We start from the raw sequence: 19,062 nt of genomic DNA on the forward strand, positions 1-19,062 counted from the left end.
CACATTTTTATTTTATTATTTTAAATCACTTATCACTACGTTTTAACACAGTTCAAAATATAATTAATGTTATAGGTTTTTGAAAAATTATAAAACAAAAAATAAAGAATCGTTAAAATTTGACACGTTTGAATTGAACGGCGCCATTTTTCGCGCTCTTTGAATGGATTCATGGAGCGTGATTTGTGTTGATATTGTTGATAACTGTATGCACATAAATATATTATTTAAGGTTTTCAGATATCATCGCTATTTACATCATGGGAAAGGCTAAATAACCACTTTATAGATATTTCCTAGTTATTGTACAAAAATACTACTATAATTACTTATATAGTGTTTTTTCTGTTGCAAAAGATGCGAAAATACGAAAAAAGTGATGCAAGATTATAGGAAACAGATAAAGTATCTCCAAAATCGCGTTAAAATTTGCATTTACTGTAACAATCAATAATTTTAGGTGAATAATTTTAAATATTAACAACATTTACACGTTAACAGTCCCCACACAAGTGTAAGGATCAGTTCAGGAAAACATAATATTGTTTATAACAGTTTATTATAAAACACTTTATCACTCAACAATAAAACCAAATTGATCAGATCAACTTCTATTCGTCTGTTCGATTTTCCCGCCTTTTTCAGATATTAATGTCAATTCGCTCACTGGCGTCACCAAGTGGCGCCTATTGACAACAAGCTAGTTTCATCAATTACAATACTTTTTTTAAAACAATACTTGAGAGAAGAAAAATATCTTAAACTGTAATTATTATTAAAAATACATTAACATATTATAATTATTCAAAATACGCTAACACAAGCTTTCCGAAATACATCCTATATCCATATGTCATTATATATTTTTTGATTATTATTCATCTCCACTTAACGAATTGTGCATAAAAATAACAAAGTAAAGGTCGATGACCCCAGATACACCCGTGTACACCGGGCGGTACACGGACTTATGATGATATTCAAATTACCGTGTACCGCATAGATTAGTAAAGATATTTCGCTGCCTTGAAATCATAGAGTATTATTAACGCTTGAAATTGGGTACTTGACAGTTATAGCAATAAAATATGAAATATGTTGGATATGATAGCTTATAAGTAAACATAAATTATGCAGTATTTCGTTTATTTTTTAATACGTTCTAAGTATTTTAATTTTTAAAAAGAATTTTTCGATTTTTTGTCTGTGGATTTTAAATCTCAAAACGGCGACAGTGCTGCCTCAAATGTCATGTGACGTCACTACATCGAAACCAAACAAGACAAATAATAATTAAATCGTTTGCTGTTAGAGTTGGTTGAATTTGTGTTGTGAACCGAAATGAAGCCATACTATATTAAAGCTAATAGCGTGAACCTGCTTAAAGAAGATCCATATATGCAGTGCAATAAATCAAAATGGATACAAAAACTTCCGTGAGATAACCTATGGAAATATCAAATAAACAACGTAAGTAAAACATTCTTTATATTTACATTTAATCATATCGGACAATTAAAACATTTCTTAACTGACTTCAGACAGAAGAAAGGTTGTCTTCAAGTGATTATTAAGATTTTTTTAAATATATATATTCTTATGTGAACTGTTTTAAGGTTATTAATTGGTTATATTTATATTTACAGATCTTCCCGACAATCGTATAGTGACAACGTTATAGAGTATGTGCAGTTTAAGAGGAAGGCAAGTTTGTGTTTCATGAAAAGTAAAAGTTGTCCTGAACACAAGGTACATCAATGAAAATGAAAATGTGATGACTGTCCTGCCTAGAAGAAGTGAGGAGCCAAAAGTTTCGAAAGTGGGCACCAGTCTGAAATACATAAAGTAAAGTACACGGGAAATAGTACTTCTTTACTTGTGTAACCTACCCAACAAGATGAAGGAAGAAAAGTGACCATACAGTTCCTATTATTGCATTGCAATTTAATTCTGAAAATGACAGTGATAAAAATATATATCCATTTGTTACGGAAAATAATTTTAGTAATGAAGAAAAGCAGACACGCAAGCAGCACTAAAATTTAGCTTAGGTGATCTGTAGTAATTATTGTAACTGTAACATATGATAAATATATACAAAAGTTCTACTGTGTGTACTCACTAATAGAACCATATAAACCAAAGAAACAAAGAAATCGGTTTATAAAATACTAATATTAGCAAATCATGTATTTTTAATTATACAGTCCTGTAACTTAATCAGTGCACATGCACCATCAATAATAACACAGTCATGAAATATTTTAATTGTGTCCTATTAATTACAGAATGGGCCCTTAAAATAGAATTCTCATAGACGTCTTATAATTCTATTCTTATCATAGACATCTATATAATATATTAAATATATGAATACTTCCACTTGCTGTTTTGTTTTGATTACGTCCCGTTCCAATGATTTGGAATTGACGAATCACTCGAGAGGTACTAAATTTATTCCTTTTTTTCAATAATACTTCTCTTACATAGATACATAGATTAGTATTTGTTAGGATATTTAGCGATCGTACTTGTACACATCGTCACTGCACACGTCTTATAACTTGTCATTTATTTAAATTTTAGTTATAATAGCTAAATATCTCTCAATTTTCTTCTAAGCGTTGTTTGTTTACAGTGTAATGACGTTCCGCCACAAAATGACACTTGACCGCCTGATTTAACGCGACGTTCCGTTCACCGTAAAGAAAGTTCGATTTTTATTAATGAATAGCCCTTTTTTTGAAAAAGTGATCAATGAAAGGCATATATAATACGTATACTAATTCATTAAAACACTTTCCCAAAAAGTGTCAAGTAGCCAATTGAATGAAGCCACAAACGTCTTATTTGTAAGTTCTTTTTTTGAATTCTTGACAAATAAAAACATTTACGGCGACTATTTCAAATATTTATACCAAATAAAATAATAATAATGAAAGTACATTAAAGTTAGGCTGAAAGGCAAAAAGCCAAGGCCTTAAAACACCATTTAAAAAAAAAACTATACTCTGTCTTTGCTCTATGCTATACAGACTACAGTTGTTTTGCTACACTAGCGCCATTTTGGTGCGTATCGATTTTTTGACTTGTGCTTTAAATTTAGTAAACAATAATCAATATTCACTAAACAGAAATAGTTTAGTGCAATAGAGTCAACGCTTCGGCTTTGTAAGTAAATGTATTTTTCAATTTATAATGCTATTAGCAAAAGGCTGAATTCTGTGTGGAGTAGGTGCATTGTATATGAACTTTTTTAATTAAATATTACTTTATTTTTTGTATGCGATTAAATACTAACTCTCTTTTAATTAACCGACTTCAAAAAAGGAGGAAGTTTCTCAATTCGACCGTATATATTTTTTGTGATGCCTTTTGGTAACTATTTTATTACACTGGTTGTTGCTTCTGTGGGCTTTTATTGTAAAATATGTTATGTTTTAAATAGTTATATATATATGTCTTTGACACACCCTTCTGGCTTGTTGGGTCCTGGTTGTACTTTAAAGTCACATATTATCTCATCACATGAATATTTTTGCAAAAATTTGAAAATAAAGGATGATTTAGTTATCTTTGTCATTAGTATGGGTCATCTTCCAACTTTTTATTAGATAATTGAAAATCAGAAAAACTCAATAAATTGCAGGCACTTGAGCAAATAGGGCAAAAATTGATCTGTAGGAAAAAATCATCATGTTCAGGCTTGATGGATTCATCTCGGGTTCCGCCCAGGTGAGCTTGAAACTCACCACAACATCTGGTGTTCACGACGGTATGCGATCACACATACCGCCGTCCATCCCGGGGTTGCTGGCCGGGCGGTTCGAGCTCCCACTCTTGCCGTCCGCAGCCCCGGAAGCCCCCTTTTAGTCGCCTCTTACGACAGGCAGGGGATACCGTAGCCCTATTCTGGTCCCGGAACTACAGGGACAAAGTACCAAAGTCCTATGCCATGAATAGGGTCTTGATTGGAACGGTGATAGGTGAAATGCCTCAAACCGACACTCTGTTGTCATTATGATAGGGCTTCTCCGATTCAATTAGTACCAAAGTCCTATGACATGAATAGGGTCTTGATTGGAACGGTGATAGGCGAAATGCCTCAAACCGACACTCTGTTGTCATTATGATAAGGCTTCTCCGATTCAATTAGTACCAAAGTCCTATGCCATGAATAGGGTCTTGATTGGAACGGTGATAGGCGAAAAGCCTCAAACTGACACTCTGTAGTCTTTAAGATAGGGCTTCTCTGATTCAGTTAGTACCAAAGTCCTATGCCATGAATAGGGTCTTGATTGGAACGGTGATAGGTGAAATGCCTCAAACCGACACTGTTGTCATTATAATAGGGCTTCTCAGATTCAATTAGTACCAAAGTCCTATGACATGAATAGGGTCTTGATCGGAACGGTGATAGTGGCAATGCTTCAACCCGACACGCTGTTGTCATTATGATAGGGCTTCTCGGAATCACTTAGTACCTTACTCGTTTGTCATGATTATAGTTTCAATCGGAATGGTGTGGAAAATAGAAATGCCTATAGCTGACCAGCTTCTCTTATTATGATAGGACTTCTCGGATCCAATTACTACCAAAGTCCTGGGACATGATTAGGGTCTCGATCAGAATGGTGACAATAGCAATGCCTATAGCTGACCAGCTACCCTCATCACGATAGGGCTTCTTGGATTCAATCAGTACCTTACCCCTATGTCATGATTAGGGTATCAATTGGAATGGTAACAATAGCAATGCCTATAGCTGACCAGCTACCCTCATCACGAGAAGGCTTCTCGGATTCAATTGGTACCTTAGGATTATGTCGTGATTAGTGCCTGTAGGAATGGTAACTGTAGCAACACCTCAACCTAAGTCCTCATCGAATTTGATCCTGTCAGATCCATTTTTTTAGTACTATGTTACTATGTATGTATGTATGTACTATGTTAGTTAATCTAGTCAACAAGTTCAAAAACGTGAAAAATAATGCTCTTAAAAATATGAGAGGTAGCTCATTCGTTGCATAATGACGTATAGAAAATGTATCTCAAGGGTTTTACAGCACACAAAAAAATCGTTATTTTAACAAAATAAGATATTATAAAAATGACTAGATTTTCGTTAATAGCTCACAAAATATTAGGAGTTAAGAAATTTCAAAATTATGTTATAAATAATAGCGGTAGAGTTCATAAAATTAAGGCTTTGTATTGTAAATATCCTATTCTTTCAGGATCTTCTTTAAAAATTTCTTAACCCTTAATATTTTTTAATTTGTTTTTACGTGCTGTTAAATCCCGGAGATATTTTTTCTGTACGTATTTCTGAATCGAATGAGCTATCTCTCATACTTTTAACAGATTTATAATTATAATGGTTTTTATATTTAATTAAAATGAACACCTGTAAACATTTTGTTTATCTTTCACTTGTCTTTCTGGGCTGCAACTCTTTTTATGTCAAATGTTGGGCATTGCTCCCAACTAATGGAAATAATCATTTTTGTAGGGAGCGACATAATTAGGTAACTATACCGTGAGGTAAGTACATTCGCTTTTCTATAAGTTCTAGAGTACAACTACTTATTACATATGTATGTACCTATATTATGATTTTGCTACTTGTTATATGTTGTAAATATATTAAACATAAATTAAAAATATTGAAATTTCCACAGGATCATGTCCCTGCGTAATATACGCAAAGTGTTTGGGGGTACACAGCTTCCTCCACCAGATGAAGACTCTGATAATGAGTTTGAACCTGTCTATGCTAAGAATCATAATAAAAGCACTTATGCCGGTGTAAGTATAATTGTATATTGTTTATTTCTTTGTTATACCACCATTTTAGTTTGTCGCTTCTAGGACATTTTTTATATTCTTAAATTATAATTTGTGTTGATGATTGAATTAAATAATTGGCTTAGTGCGAGTTGAACGCGTACACAGAGGGTTCCATGCAACCAAATTTTCATTTATTTCTTTTATTTTTAGTATTTTTTGTTATACAGGCCACTGTTATAGGTTCAAGAGATAGAGTCCTGTGACAGACAAACAAACGTAGTGACAGGGTTCCATTTTTATCCTTTGGATACGGGAGGCTTACGAAAAGTTGTTTATCCTATCCATAGGTTTTAATTTATTGGTAAGCCTATCAATTTTTTCTTATAATGTATTGTTTATTGTTAAGAAGTGTAAGCTGTTGCGTTAGTACAGATCAGGGTTGTTGCTGATGCAGGTTTTTACTAGATCAGCGGATGCTGATGCTGATGCTGATTTTTTCAGATTAATATCAGCTGATGCTGATGCTGATGATGATATTTAAAAATACTGAATAATAAATATATTTTATACTGAGGTATTTGTACGTCCCTTACGAGAATAGTCTTTTTTAACCAACTTCACAAAATGAGGCGGTCTCTCAATTCTACCGTATATATGTCTTTTTCATGTTTGTTCGCGGATAACTGCGTCGTTTATGAACCGAACTGGATGATTTTTATTTTGTTGGAAAAAAAAATCCAAAGTAGTTCCATTATAAGAAAATAAGGGTCTGATGATCAGAGAAATCGAGAGGAACTTTTCAAAAATCGTAAGGGCGACTAGTGCATTTGTAAGATTTTTAGTATGTCATCACTAAAAAAGGTGAAAAAAAAAAAAATTAAAAAATACAATCGACTTCCATGTCACTACAAAGCAAAAATCAACTGAAACAAATTTTGGCTCAGCACAAATCTCCGAAGCCGGCGCTCATATTGAACACGCTGTTTACGCCGTTATCCAACGAAATATATTTAGCACCGACTTCAGAACCATGTACCAAACCAACATCCACTTCAGCTACCCTCCACTCTGCAGTGACACAAGTCGGCATATATTTGTTATTTTTTTTTACAAAAACTACACTGTGTCGTGTCTTTGTTCAATAACGAAATATTTGGTCATATTGCACTTTTCACTGGATGTGGCATTATGAATTGAATACATAATTCTGTTATTGATTGATTGAACTATGATCGAAAGTTATTGATGTCTGACCAAATTACGTTGTCAATACAAGCGAATGATTGTTTGATGACAACTTGTGTTTATAAACTTCTGTGATTGGCTAAAACTCCACGTGATTTAAGCTCGGTCCCGCATTCAACGAACACGTTATAATTTCAATATCAGCATCTTTTGTTGCGGATGCGGATGCTGATGCTGATATTTAAAAGAAAGCTGATAATCAGCGGATGCTGATGCTGATATTCGCAACAACCCTAGTACAGATATATACATAGTGGTTGGTAAAACATCTTATGTATTTTAAAAGGCTTTCAATAGAAGTTACGCAGGAAATAAGATTCATGTCTTTGAAAGTACGATTGCATTAATGTACCCTATCTTTTTTTTTCTTCGTTACTAGATTTTATTTTTGTGGTATTATGTTTATGTAAAGAGGCTATTTTGTATACTAATCGCAAAGCAACAGGTTTAAAGGAGTACAGTGCATTTATGTCTACAGACATCGTACGTGTCAGTCACGGTCCGTAGCAAGACAGCCATTCTAAACGTATTAATATCTACCGCACTAGGACTGCCATATCAAAATATTGTATAGAAAAATATTATTTTGTCTGACAAAACACATTCAATGTCTGCATATATAAATGGGGCGTTAAAGGGTCAACAAGCATGGTTTCTGGTATGATTTTTAACAGACTCATACCGTGTACTACTGGGATATATGTATATATCCACCACTATCATATTTCATTGCGCTTGCGATGTTACAATAAAATGCTTGCAAATGCTTATCATAAAGCTCGCCAAAGCGTATATTGATAATCTGTGTTAAGCATATAGTGTGTGGTAATCTGTTCACAAACCGACGCAATTTGACTATTTGCGCTGGAGCCCCCCCTAATCGTTAGGGAGTTTACACGCTGTGCTGCTCGCCGTGCAATGAGAGGAGTAAGTTATTAAAACATATAAAATAAATTGCAAACATGACTTGCGAAATTATAAAGCAACCTGCAACTTGTATTTTTTCAGGCGTCCTTTTATAAATATTTTTTTAAAGATATTGTAAGTCACAAGTTTCAATTAAACGGGTGAACTCCAGATAAGCGCCATTTTTTTAAAAATTACGCATTTCACTATACTGACATTATTAAATGACCACAGGACTTTTTAAAAATAATTTGATTTGAAGTACTGTTGAGGATCTGGTTTTAGTAGAATTCAATGAAATCTTTTTGTGTCGATAGGTAGGAATAAGATTCCTATTTCCATAACGTCTGCCATCGTCTGTAATACATGAGCCAGTCAGATATACGCGTAGATTTGAATAAGAAATAATGCCTTGCATCACCATACAGCACCATTTGCCGTATTCTGTTGTGAAATTTAATTAAGCGATTTTGTCACGAATCATGTCTATCAAACTTTATTTGATTATCATAGGCTCGACATAAAGAAAAAACGCGAAATTATACAAAGCCAATGCAAGTTTTGCGAATTGACATCTAGCAACGCAAATTAGTCGTTAAGAAGGTATTTTATAAAATATATCCGCCAAAAGCTAGTTGTTGAATATAAACTAGAGAAGTGAATGTGGTGGGAAGGTTAGCAACACTATGTGGTAAAACGATTATTATTTTTTACCAGTTGGAGATCAGCTCGGACTCCGAGGCTAATGAATCTGAAGAGGTGGTTGAAGAAGAGCCTAAGCCTGTGATTGCTAAGAAGAGGTCGCAGAAGAAGAAAAGGAGGCAGCGTAAAGAGAAGCTCCATGTGGTCACGAAAGCTGATGATGGGGTAAAATAACCTTCAGTTATATGTAATATGTTGTATTTGAAATAAAATAAATATGAAATTTAGATTTTTGTGAGAATTTGAATTAGAGGGAGATGGGTCGAAATAGGTAATATGTGTTTGATCTTACACGTTTCTCTCATTTGAGAAAGAATAATGTACAGTTATGATCTAGGCATAGACAATAACATATTCAGATATTTAGATGTATACAATACAAATGAGACGGTTAAAATATATTTTGTATTCAGTATTATATTATGATAATAGCAACAGAAACATGTTACACGTGTTGAGGTTGGACAATAAAGTCAATGCTGATTTGATCTGTAACAAAGATAGGCTATAAATAATAGACTTATTTAAGAATCATTGTTCTGTAAGTAAGGTGTAAGATTATATCATTTTCTCGTGTAAATTGCTTTTAACATGAGGAAAAGAATAGAAAATTACAAACATTTGAAATTAGAAACTAAACAGCAACAGAATAATAATTGAGAACTTTAAAAATAATGTAATAGGCAAATAAACAATTGCACAAATAATACATGATTATAACAACTGGAGAATACTTGAAGTGACTTGAGATTTTTTTTACTTTTTATGCATTTAATTGTAGGAATGGGATGGATATATTATCTTGTCCCACTGACTGTTTACCGACTGACATCTGTAATCTACTAATGAAAATGTATAGTAAGATTCAAAGGCAACAAAGCCATGCTATGAGGTAGAAATGTCCTTTGTAATGGTGACTAAGGCTCCCATTTTAAATCACAGTTTAATTAATCCTTGTAGGGTATTAACATCCACTAATCTTATAGACCTCTACAATTAAAAGTATTATTTTTTTTAGTTGGATGAAATCGACAAATGTGTCTTGGAGATAAACGCTGTGCTTGGGGAGCCACCGAAGCCCCCTGAAGTGGTGCCGGACAAGGATCCGATGAAAATAAGAAAACGCCTGTTTACCGTCAGGCAGCAAAACTTGGCGCCCGAGGCTGAGCTCACCCGGCGGTTCGGCCCTGATGAAGATGACGACAAGAAGTAAGTCATGTTTATAAACAAAATAATACTAATGTATTGTATAAAAACATATATTTCTTTGTAAAATATGCTCTCAAATATCTAAAACCCCATCCAAATTGGGCCATTAGCTTATGAATCTCAGAACCTCATTTCTGTTGAAGTCGATAAAAAATTAGTTAAAATTGTAACATTTATTTTAAAGATCTATAATACTTTTTTATAAATTTGTATTAGCCGATGTGAATGTAGTACACTTGATAGCAATAGTAATTGTCACTAATATTATTATTGTTATTTGTATGTTTGGAATTATAAAAGAGACCTTGATTTTGTTGCAGGAAGGGACGCCAACCAAATCTGCGCATAATTTCCCAAAAGGGATACATTATTGAGACAGAAAAGATTTATAAAAGGAGAGGTGAGCATGGTTGTGTGAAATTACATCATATATTTGTAAAATCACGGTAAAACTTTAACAACAATAACAAAATTATTAAACGAGAGAACACTGATCAAAATTTTTTGAAATTATAGTTTTAACAAGAATAATCCATATGTAAAAAATAATAAAAAAGGAGACACAAAATAGACAGCTTATTGAGTTATAACCATACATTCAGGGATCAAAATTACTAAACGTACAGACGTTGACTACAGAGGGATGACTACAGAGTCATATAGTGATTAAATACAACCTTTATTTGCAGGCCTGACAATGTCGCTTCTGGAACGCAAGAAAGACGCTATATACTATAAATTCGAGCACAGCAAGGATTACCAAAGCCTGCACCGAACATTCCTATATACTCAAGATGACGAGTAAGTTAAGTTTTTTAACTACACTTTTTTTTCTTTTGTTGATATTTGTTTGGTTTAGTTGAAAAGTAAGTAATTTTCCGTTTTTTATGATTTATGAATTAACATGATCTTTGTTTAAGTACATTTTTTTTGTTGTTCATTTTATTTTTTCTTTATTTAAACATTTTTATATCCATTTTATTATCCAAAGCAATTATATTGAATTAAACTCGGCTACATTTCGCTGAGTTGTAGAACAGACTCTTTATTCAAAATGTTAGTATTTTTGACAGCCCACCCTACGTGTTGTTCCCGTTAGAAGAATCGCAGCATAGATTGCATGTTGAAGGTTTACTCGAGGTAATAACTTTGTTCAATGATGAGTTTACAATAAGATTCGATACTTTAGATATTTTTGTTAAAATATTTGTCAGTCTATTTCTATGCTAACACTTATTATTTCGTTTTAGACGGCAGACAGAGAATACTTTATGGAAGAATATTCGGCCGGCAACAAAGTGATTGAAGAAGTCATCTCCTATATGCAACATTGCGCTCATCCCTTCTTCAGTGTCACTGATGTGAGTTGTATATGATATGATTTTTTCCAGTCTTCAGTTATTCTGGTCTGTACGTAAGGAATCTGTAATTTCGTTCCAAGAATTGGTTATTTCCTAATTAGGAATAATTCGTGTCAATGACATGCGGTATACATATTTTTGGCAAATTGAAGATGGTTGATGGTTGAAGAAGATGATATAACAGGTTCTGTAACTTAGAAGTGGAAGTCACTCCATGCTGTCCCTCTGATTTCAGATACGGGCACGTCTGGAGTACAAGTACGTAGAGAACCGAGCGTTCCACATTGCTCTGATGAAGTACATGCATATGTTGACAAACAAAGCTTGCCACCGCACGGCGCTCGAGGTAGCGAAGATACTGCTGAACCTGGACCCCTCGGACCCACTCGCTGTACTCTTCATCATCGACACAATCGCCATAAGGGCCGGGGAACACCAGTGGGTCATCGATGCCATTGACTTCTGGAAAGAGGAACGGGACGCTGGGTTCCTATTCAATATGCAGTACTCCTACGCTCTTGCTACTTTCCATGTCGCTCTGAAGAGTAAACGTAAGTTTGATTTGTTGTAACCGAGTAATGGTGGTGATGGCATTCTCAATATCACTCCATATATTGATTTAGGTGCTGATTAGGGGACAAAAGGATGTTATCTATGGAATATGGAAGGTACTATAGTACGATGCTAAAGTAATTAGTATGCGATGGATCGATACCACATTCCATTTATTCGATATTCGATTTACATGTCTCACATATGTAATTTGTATACCATGTCATATAGTAACAGGGTAGTTCATGTTATTTTGTAATTTGAATTAGTGATTAGTTATCATTTATGTTAGTATACCTAACTGTCAATATTAATACGAATTGTCATAATTAACACGCATCAGAGGAACTGCCCATGTATAAGAGGAAGGCAAAGCTCGTATCGAAAATGACGTCGGCGCTTAATTTAGTGGCGATATACTATAAATTAAGAAAACCCCCGAAGGGCGAGCGCAAGCGCCGCTTGCGTCCGGAAGATGACAAAGGTGAAGTACATCCGTCACTCGCTGCACGTTTCGCTGTACGGATATAGTCTTTGAAATTATTTGCGTACAGGTCCAACAGGTAGATTTCAGATAAATATTCGTTCGATAGGCATGCTAACAGTATTAAAAATTCAAAGAATAAATGATTTAAGTAAAAACAATATTACATTAAAAGGTTTCTCGAAAATGGCCCAGCTTTAATGTGAAGTTTTAAGATTTATTATATTTTCAATAAAATATAAGTATAAAATACTACAGTTAGCCATCTTGTCTGCAATCGAGGCGAATGACGTCATTTGTCAGGTGTGCTGTTATTTTCGTTGATACTAAATTTATTGCCGAAGTAATAAGATTTTTGGTATCTGTAGATATGTACATTATAGAAAGGAATATCAAATAATTCTATTCCAGATAAAAAAAAAAATATTCTCTTGATAAATAATAAAATATCAATACTCATATTATTAAGACGGTAATATCGATTTTCATAGCATAATAGAGTAGTGTACATACATGTGGAATGCTGATAAATGCGAATTAGTAAGAATGCTGTAATTATATAAATAAATATAATATTATACAAAATGAAACATATATCTCATATCAACTGAATATTTACTGTCTACAAAATTATTAATCAATTAGATAGATATTGATAAATTAATATTAAAAAATAAACAGCTCTGTTAAGTAACTAAAGAATATCAAAAAATGTCAATAACAAAAAACATTATCCGTAATCTACCTGAAACTATTAATTTCAAGTATTATTTTTGTTATACATGCTTTTGTGCATGGTCGGTGGTCAACAATATAATTTTTAGTTCTTTTACATATATTCTGCTTAAAAATATTCAAAAATTTTGTAATATATAGTTACCTCGTTTTCTTTTGGCTTTGTTGTCTGTTGATTAGTATATTGATTTGCTGTTTATTTCACAATTTATTTTATTGAAATAATAACCGAATATAAAAAGTGCCCTAATCAAGGATGAGTATATAAATAGCCATTGGTACAGGTTTGTGATTTGAAGGGTAATAAGGGCTTTGGATAAAATCAGATCTTTCCCGAAATCTTCGTTCCGCCCTGTTTAGGAATCAGTATGCAATAAAAAGGGTCCTCCTATATGTGGTACTAGCTTTTAATCGCGGCTTCGCTCGTGGTCAGGGGTTTTTATCTATCCCTGGAGAACCCTACTTTGTTTCGGGATAAAAGGTACTCTTTGTCCTTATCTGAACCTCCGATAATGTATGTAAAAAAAATCACCAGATTCGGTTACAAACAAACTCACATTCGGATTTATAACGTTAGTGATATTTTTTTTCTCCTAAGGATGATATCGATGCGCACGCGCGCCATGTGCTCGGTGGAACGTTTTCGGGTGTGAAGTGATTGTTATAAAATAAAGATTATGTGTGAGTTGATAATGTTTCTTATCTCACGAGGTACCCACGAGCTGCTAAACCTTTGTGATAGATGAAGAATTTAACGAGACTCGTGCGGTATCGCCTATAAGCATATGATATGAAATGTTTATGTTTTGGTTCTGATTGTATATTACCGTATTTGTTTTAGTTCTCATACTCCAACACCTTAGTAGTATTATCGATGTTATTTGTTTTATTATATATGTTGCTTTTATTTTAATTTTTGTAATTGTGATATTAATGTTTACATTTCACTTGCACCATAGAAGCAATTCCCAAGATCGGATACCTAATTCATTGTCGTGAAAGAGTTATGTTTTATTGTTATCTAATAAAAAATCGTCTTCAGTTGGATTCGAAGAAGCCGATGAGTTGCTTCAGAAAGCCATGATCAAATTCCCCTCAGTGGTGTCGTACATGCTACAGAATGCCGGCGTACAAAATGAAAAGATCCAAAGTTGCCCACTCTTCGACATAAATGCTAATGACGGGTCGGTATTCTTTATCTGTATATTAATATATAAAAATCATTATTTCTCTTTTTAAGATTTTTTTTAGGTTTTTCATAATAAGAGTTTATGTAGTGAAGAAAGAAAAATATGCGTAACATGTGTTACTAATTGCATAATTAAATTAAACAAAATCATATTTATTAATAATCTGTCTATCCTATGTTTTTCCTATCAAAGTATGACCTCCTATCTAATCACTAGAAATTGTCAAATTACGAACCACTGGCGAATACATTTAAAAGATGTTTCCTTTCTCCAGGACGTCATCAAACCTGAAGGCTCTGATCATGTTGTACGCGAGATTCATCTGGCACAAGTTCATCCAGGATGCCGTGATGAAGTGGCTTCTCCGTAACGCCTCGGAGCTCGTAGATAAGTACGAAAATGATCCTACTGTCCGGGTAAGAAAATGTATTCTGATAACTAATAAACCTATAACTCATCTTTAATAACATTCTATCACTAGACGATAATGGACTCATTTTTAATTAACTGCAAGTAACATATGTATGTATTTTGCTATATAGAAAAGATTTCTTGATTATTTAGGAAAAGGGATCCAGGTTCGTTATTTAAAGGAATTAATTGCTTAATGACATTATTTAAAGAAGACAAACATTTAAAGGTAGACTTTTTATTTAAATCTTTAGGTATTGCAAATATTACATAGTGAAAATGATTTATTATGAAAATATGATAAATTGTAATATAAATAGCCTTATTCTTTAGATAACACATTATATTAGTCATATTTATGTAGCTTTTTAAAACATACTTTTACGTATATTTATATTTTTATTTACTTCACTGCCACCTATTTAGATTTTATCATACATAGAATTTCGGTAGCAAACGGCTTTCAAATCGCTACAGTTACAAATTAGAATATAGTTGTATACCTAAACAAATAATTTTACAGGGTGGAATAGGAGGCACAAATAAAAACCAAACTCCCAAAAATAAATTATGATTTATTGATATATTTATTGATTTTTTATATGATATTGAAAGAAACCAACCCCCTCCATCTCTGATAGTATTAACAGTTCAAATGTATTTCGTATGTATATTTAACATTTGTTGTTTTCTTAAGAAATGTTTTCTATTCTAGGCGGAGGCGAAGCTGTACGCTAACGTGCGAATGAACTTGTTCCAATCGTATCCACAAGAGATACAACGTCACCTGAGCATTCTCACGCCTTTGAACAACCTGATTGTTGATGGGGTAAGTATGTTTTGTCTAATAATTTTGAATCCAATCTTAAATTGTATAATAGTATTGTAAAAGTAATAATAAATCGTGTACCCGTTACTTTGACAATTAGTACGCGTCATTTTCGCATTGGTATCGTTATTTTTGATATTAACACGCAGCATCGCATCGAGTCGCGTTCCGTGCGGACGTACAGTACGGTTGTACGGAACGTTTGTACGTTCGTAAATAAAATATACTTGTTAGAGGCATTCCAACTTAGTCCTCAGGGGTGGCGATGCATCTGTGGCCGACTTGGTAGGATTCTAATGTTATCTGGGGTGATTACAGATGTCCATAGCCACTTACCATCAGATGGATGCGCATGCCCGTCTTCCAAAGAGTTGTAAGAAGTGATTTGAGTTGTTTCTTTAATAACGTATATAATGAAATGTAGGCGGTGCCGGAGGTAGAGACGGTGGTGTCGTACGACCCATTCCCGCCGCTGGACAGCGTGAACTTGTACGAGCAGAGGGAGACCAGTGTCGCCCGGAACATCTTCTACGAGGTCATCAGCAACCTCTTACCGGAACAGGACCTTATGGATGGACGCCCGGAGTATGTCTGACACGTTATTATGTTTAGGTTAGTTAAAATATTATGTTTGGATTTTTTTATTTGTTTTATATTTTTCCATCTATATGACTCTTTTTATTACAATGACACATGACACAAATACTTGACATAGTGATCTAAACACTATATTATATATTTTTTATTTCGCAAATGCTGTCCTACAATTCTTTGATAAACCATTTTTAGAAAGCTTATATCTAGTACCTAAGTATTTATCACCCTAGACTTTTTAAGTTTAACAACCCAGAAATAATATATTACTATGAAAGACCTATTACAATTTTTCGTGCAACTACAATTATTTTTTAAAGCTTAATAAAAACTCATTTTAATATTAGTTGTGTTATTGTTCAGTAATCATTTCAAATTAAATAAATAGAGGGCGAGAGAAAATATACAGTTTATATATATATATCATCATCATCAACCCATTACTGTCCCACTGCTGGGCACGGGTCTCCTCTCAGAATGAGAAGGATTAGGCCATAGTCCACCGCGCTGGCCAAGTGCGTATTGGTAGACTTCACATACCTTTAAGATTTTTTTTTTTTTATAAATCTCTCAGGTATGCAGGTTTCCTCACGATGTTTTCCTTCACCGTTTAAGCAAGTGATAATTATTTTTTTTTTTTTTTTTAAAAAAATTATATATATATATATATATATATATATATATATTTGAAAGATAAGGGTGATAAGATGCATATATATCTGATGATTTGATGGTTATTCTTTTTCCAATTTGTTACACCAATTGGATGTACGTATTATAAGTTTCTTGGTGGCAAATCATTATCTATTTATCATAATCGTTTTTATTTCTATATATTGAGGAACACAGATCTTATTTGGTTATGGGTTTAAGTCTTTTCAGATAAGTAACCACTAGTGTTTAAGCTCTTCTACATTTAGAGCACCACACCAAAAAGTACACCAGTTTAGAGACTATTTTTACAGAATTTATTGTGGGAGACAGTAGCTATAGGATATAATAGGTTTATCGGGATTAACTTTAGGAATGGTTGAAGCGTGTGTGCCTGATTCTCTAAGGCTTTTTGTTGATTTTCGCAACTGCAGCTGAGTAATATAGAACACGGAAATTTGGTGTCACTGTTTTAGTAGTTAATACAAACAACTTGTGGCAACGGCCTGGATAGGTAAACAAACAAATTAACAAACAGGTATGCAATATAAAGATCGCATAACCAAATGAACCGTAATATGAATGGCTTGAGTTATGTATGAATGTCTCATCCTGTTATATACTAACGTAAGTTGTCTTCCATTTTGAAAATATTAATTTCATTTTTGACGCTCAACTTGGGGTGATTTAACTTAGGTAACTGTTGTAGTTACACTTCTGTGATTTAAAGCTATACTATTTCAGTTGTAATTTTCATATTCTAGACACATGATCTTGTAAGAAAATAAATACCGTTAGCGCATATTAATTCAATGTAAAATAAATTATTTGTAAATTATGTCATTCCGATATTCATCTGTTATCATCACGACCACGATTAGGTTCACATTAAGAGGCATTTTTCATATTAACGTTGTGTATTTTTATGGATATTTCAGTAGAGAGGCAGATTTGCCGCAGGTGGTAAATTACGACGCTCCATTTGAAGCTATGGCTCGTCACGAAGATGGTGATGACGACATATGTGATGATGACGTATGGGACGAACTTGATATGACGCTATGAGGGCTTCAAAAAACTACCGCTGTATCAGTGACGACGAAATAGATGAGGAGGGGCCATCTGGAGCGTCGGACCCCGGTTATTAGAATAACCGCATGATTCAAACGCTGCGTCAGCACGCACATACTGAATATCGTCGCAGCGTGCTGGAAGCGCGCGTTCAAAATGGTGTCGTACACCAACATCGTCTGCTGTACTTGCAGCTCCAGCGCGAATAGGAAAACATGGCTTTACAAAGCCAAAATAACCCAACCCAGTCGTCCTCTTAAAATGACATGGAAAGTGATTCCGACTAAACATGTACTTGCCCTCCTGTTAACATCACCTGATATCGTTAAAGCGTTATTACATGCGTTGTATAATAATATGTCGCAGTATTTTATCATTTTCTTTCATAAATTCGTGCCAAAACGTCTTTTGCCAATATGATTGTTAGTTTTAATGATTCAATGCCGAATCGATAGGTGGCATTCAATGATCATAAATCATAGAATACTGCGACGTAACTTCTAATTTTGTTTGCATTTTGGTGCCTCCTATAACGTGGAATCTTATTTTGTGCTTTATACACATTTTATATATCTTGGTTTGAAAGTGTTAGCGTCATACGAAATAAGGTTTAATTAATTTTATTTCAATTTTAATTAATGAGCACAAAAATAATATCACTTTAAAGTTAACATTTTGACCATAACTTAAAAATAAGTTGATCAAAAGATGGGATAATTTTCTGATTGTTATCCATCCGTCCATTTCATACGAACCATGCTGGATAGTAGATGAAATAAAAAAAAATCTAATAGAAATCGCTGTACACACATGAAAATAATGTTAGCCATTATTTCCCTGACATTATTTCACTTACAAAAATGTTGAATAAAGTAAAATAACGAGGCTAAATTGAGTTTAAGAAGTTTATTAACTGAATTGAAAAATTCGTAATTGTGCCTTTGTTTTGTTACACTTAGTAAGACATCTACGGACCCTCCAAATTGCCCTTAAATGTATGTAAAGGCGTAATTTGTTTTAAGGCCGATGCTAGCCACTAGGGCGTTGCGAGAGCCGTAGGCGGGGTCCAATTTCATGTCGATCATATTTAATGTCTCAATTATAATTTCTATTCTAGTATTAAGACGAGTATCGATGTTAGACTATAAAATATGCGCTTGCAAACGTTGCAAAGTAGTTGTGTACTTTCGTATCAACACTATTTGAAGCAGTGAATTCTCAGGGACGAGACAGTATTTACAGGTTTTATCGCGCAAAGACTAAGCGAGTAGAATTGTTTGGCACTTTGCTAACAATGTGCACGTAATTTGATTCATAACGGTAGAATATTTG

At 33.6% G+C, this 19,062-nt stretch overlaps 1 protein-coding gene and 1 long non-coding RNA gene across 2 annotated transcripts; both read left to right on the plus strand.

Annotated features, from left to right (window-relative positions):
* The first annotated feature begins 1,249 nt into the window (after positions 1–1,249).
* Positions 1,250–2,385, plus strand: LOC140743604 (uncharacterized). The gene is made up of 2 exons (XR_012102477.1): positions 1,250–1,470; positions 1,647–2,385. It is a non-coding gene; the product is annotated as an uncharacterized LOC140743604 (long non-coding RNA).
* A 3,140-nt stretch (positions 2,386–5,525) lies between these two features.
* On the plus strand, positions 5,526–18,678 carry LOC140743607 (ribosome quality control complex subunit TCF25-like). Its single transcript, XM_073075024.1, has 15 exons — positions 5,526–5,544; positions 5,682–5,808; positions 8,659–8,808; positions 9,662–9,852; positions 10,173–10,252; positions 10,542–10,653; positions 10,914–10,992; positions 11,103–11,213; positions 11,449–11,764; positions 12,109–12,249; positions 14,027–14,168; positions 14,449–14,590; positions 15,301–15,414; positions 15,839–15,999; positions 17,598–18,678. Exons 2-15 carry the CDS (start codon positions 5,686–5,688, stop codon positions 17,722–17,724), a joined length of 1,989 nt encoding a protein of 662 aa, XP_072931125.1. The 5' UTR covers positions 5,526–5,544; positions 5,682–5,685; the 3' UTR covers positions 17,725–18,678.
* The last annotated feature ends 384 nt before the right edge of the window (positions 18,679–19,062 follow it).

The sequence above is a fragment of the Epargyreus clarus genome, unplaced genomic scaffold (assembly GCF_041222505.1).
Source record: "Epargyreus clarus isolate Ecla_fem2 unplaced genomic scaffold, WU_Ecla_fem_2.2 ptg000007l, whole genome shotgun sequence".
Lineage (NCBI taxonomy): Eukaryota > Metazoa > Arthropoda > Insecta > Lepidoptera > Hesperiidae > Epargyreus > Epargyreus clarus.

Excerpts from the sequence above, each read along its gene's own strand:
- LOC140743607 (XM_073075024.1), top strand. The coding sequence starts at position 5,686 with ATGTCCCTGCGTAATATACGCAAAGTGTTTGGGGGTACACAGCTTCCT. Across the intron at positions 9,853-10,172 it reads GATGAAGATGACGACAAGAA|GAAGGGACGCCAACCAAATC; the intron begins GTAAGTCATGTT and ends ATTTTGTTGCAG. Across the intron at positions 10,993-11,102 it reads ATGTTGAAGGTTTACTCGAG|ACGGCAGACAGAGAATACTT; the intron begins GTAATAACTTTG and ends ATTTCGTTTTAG.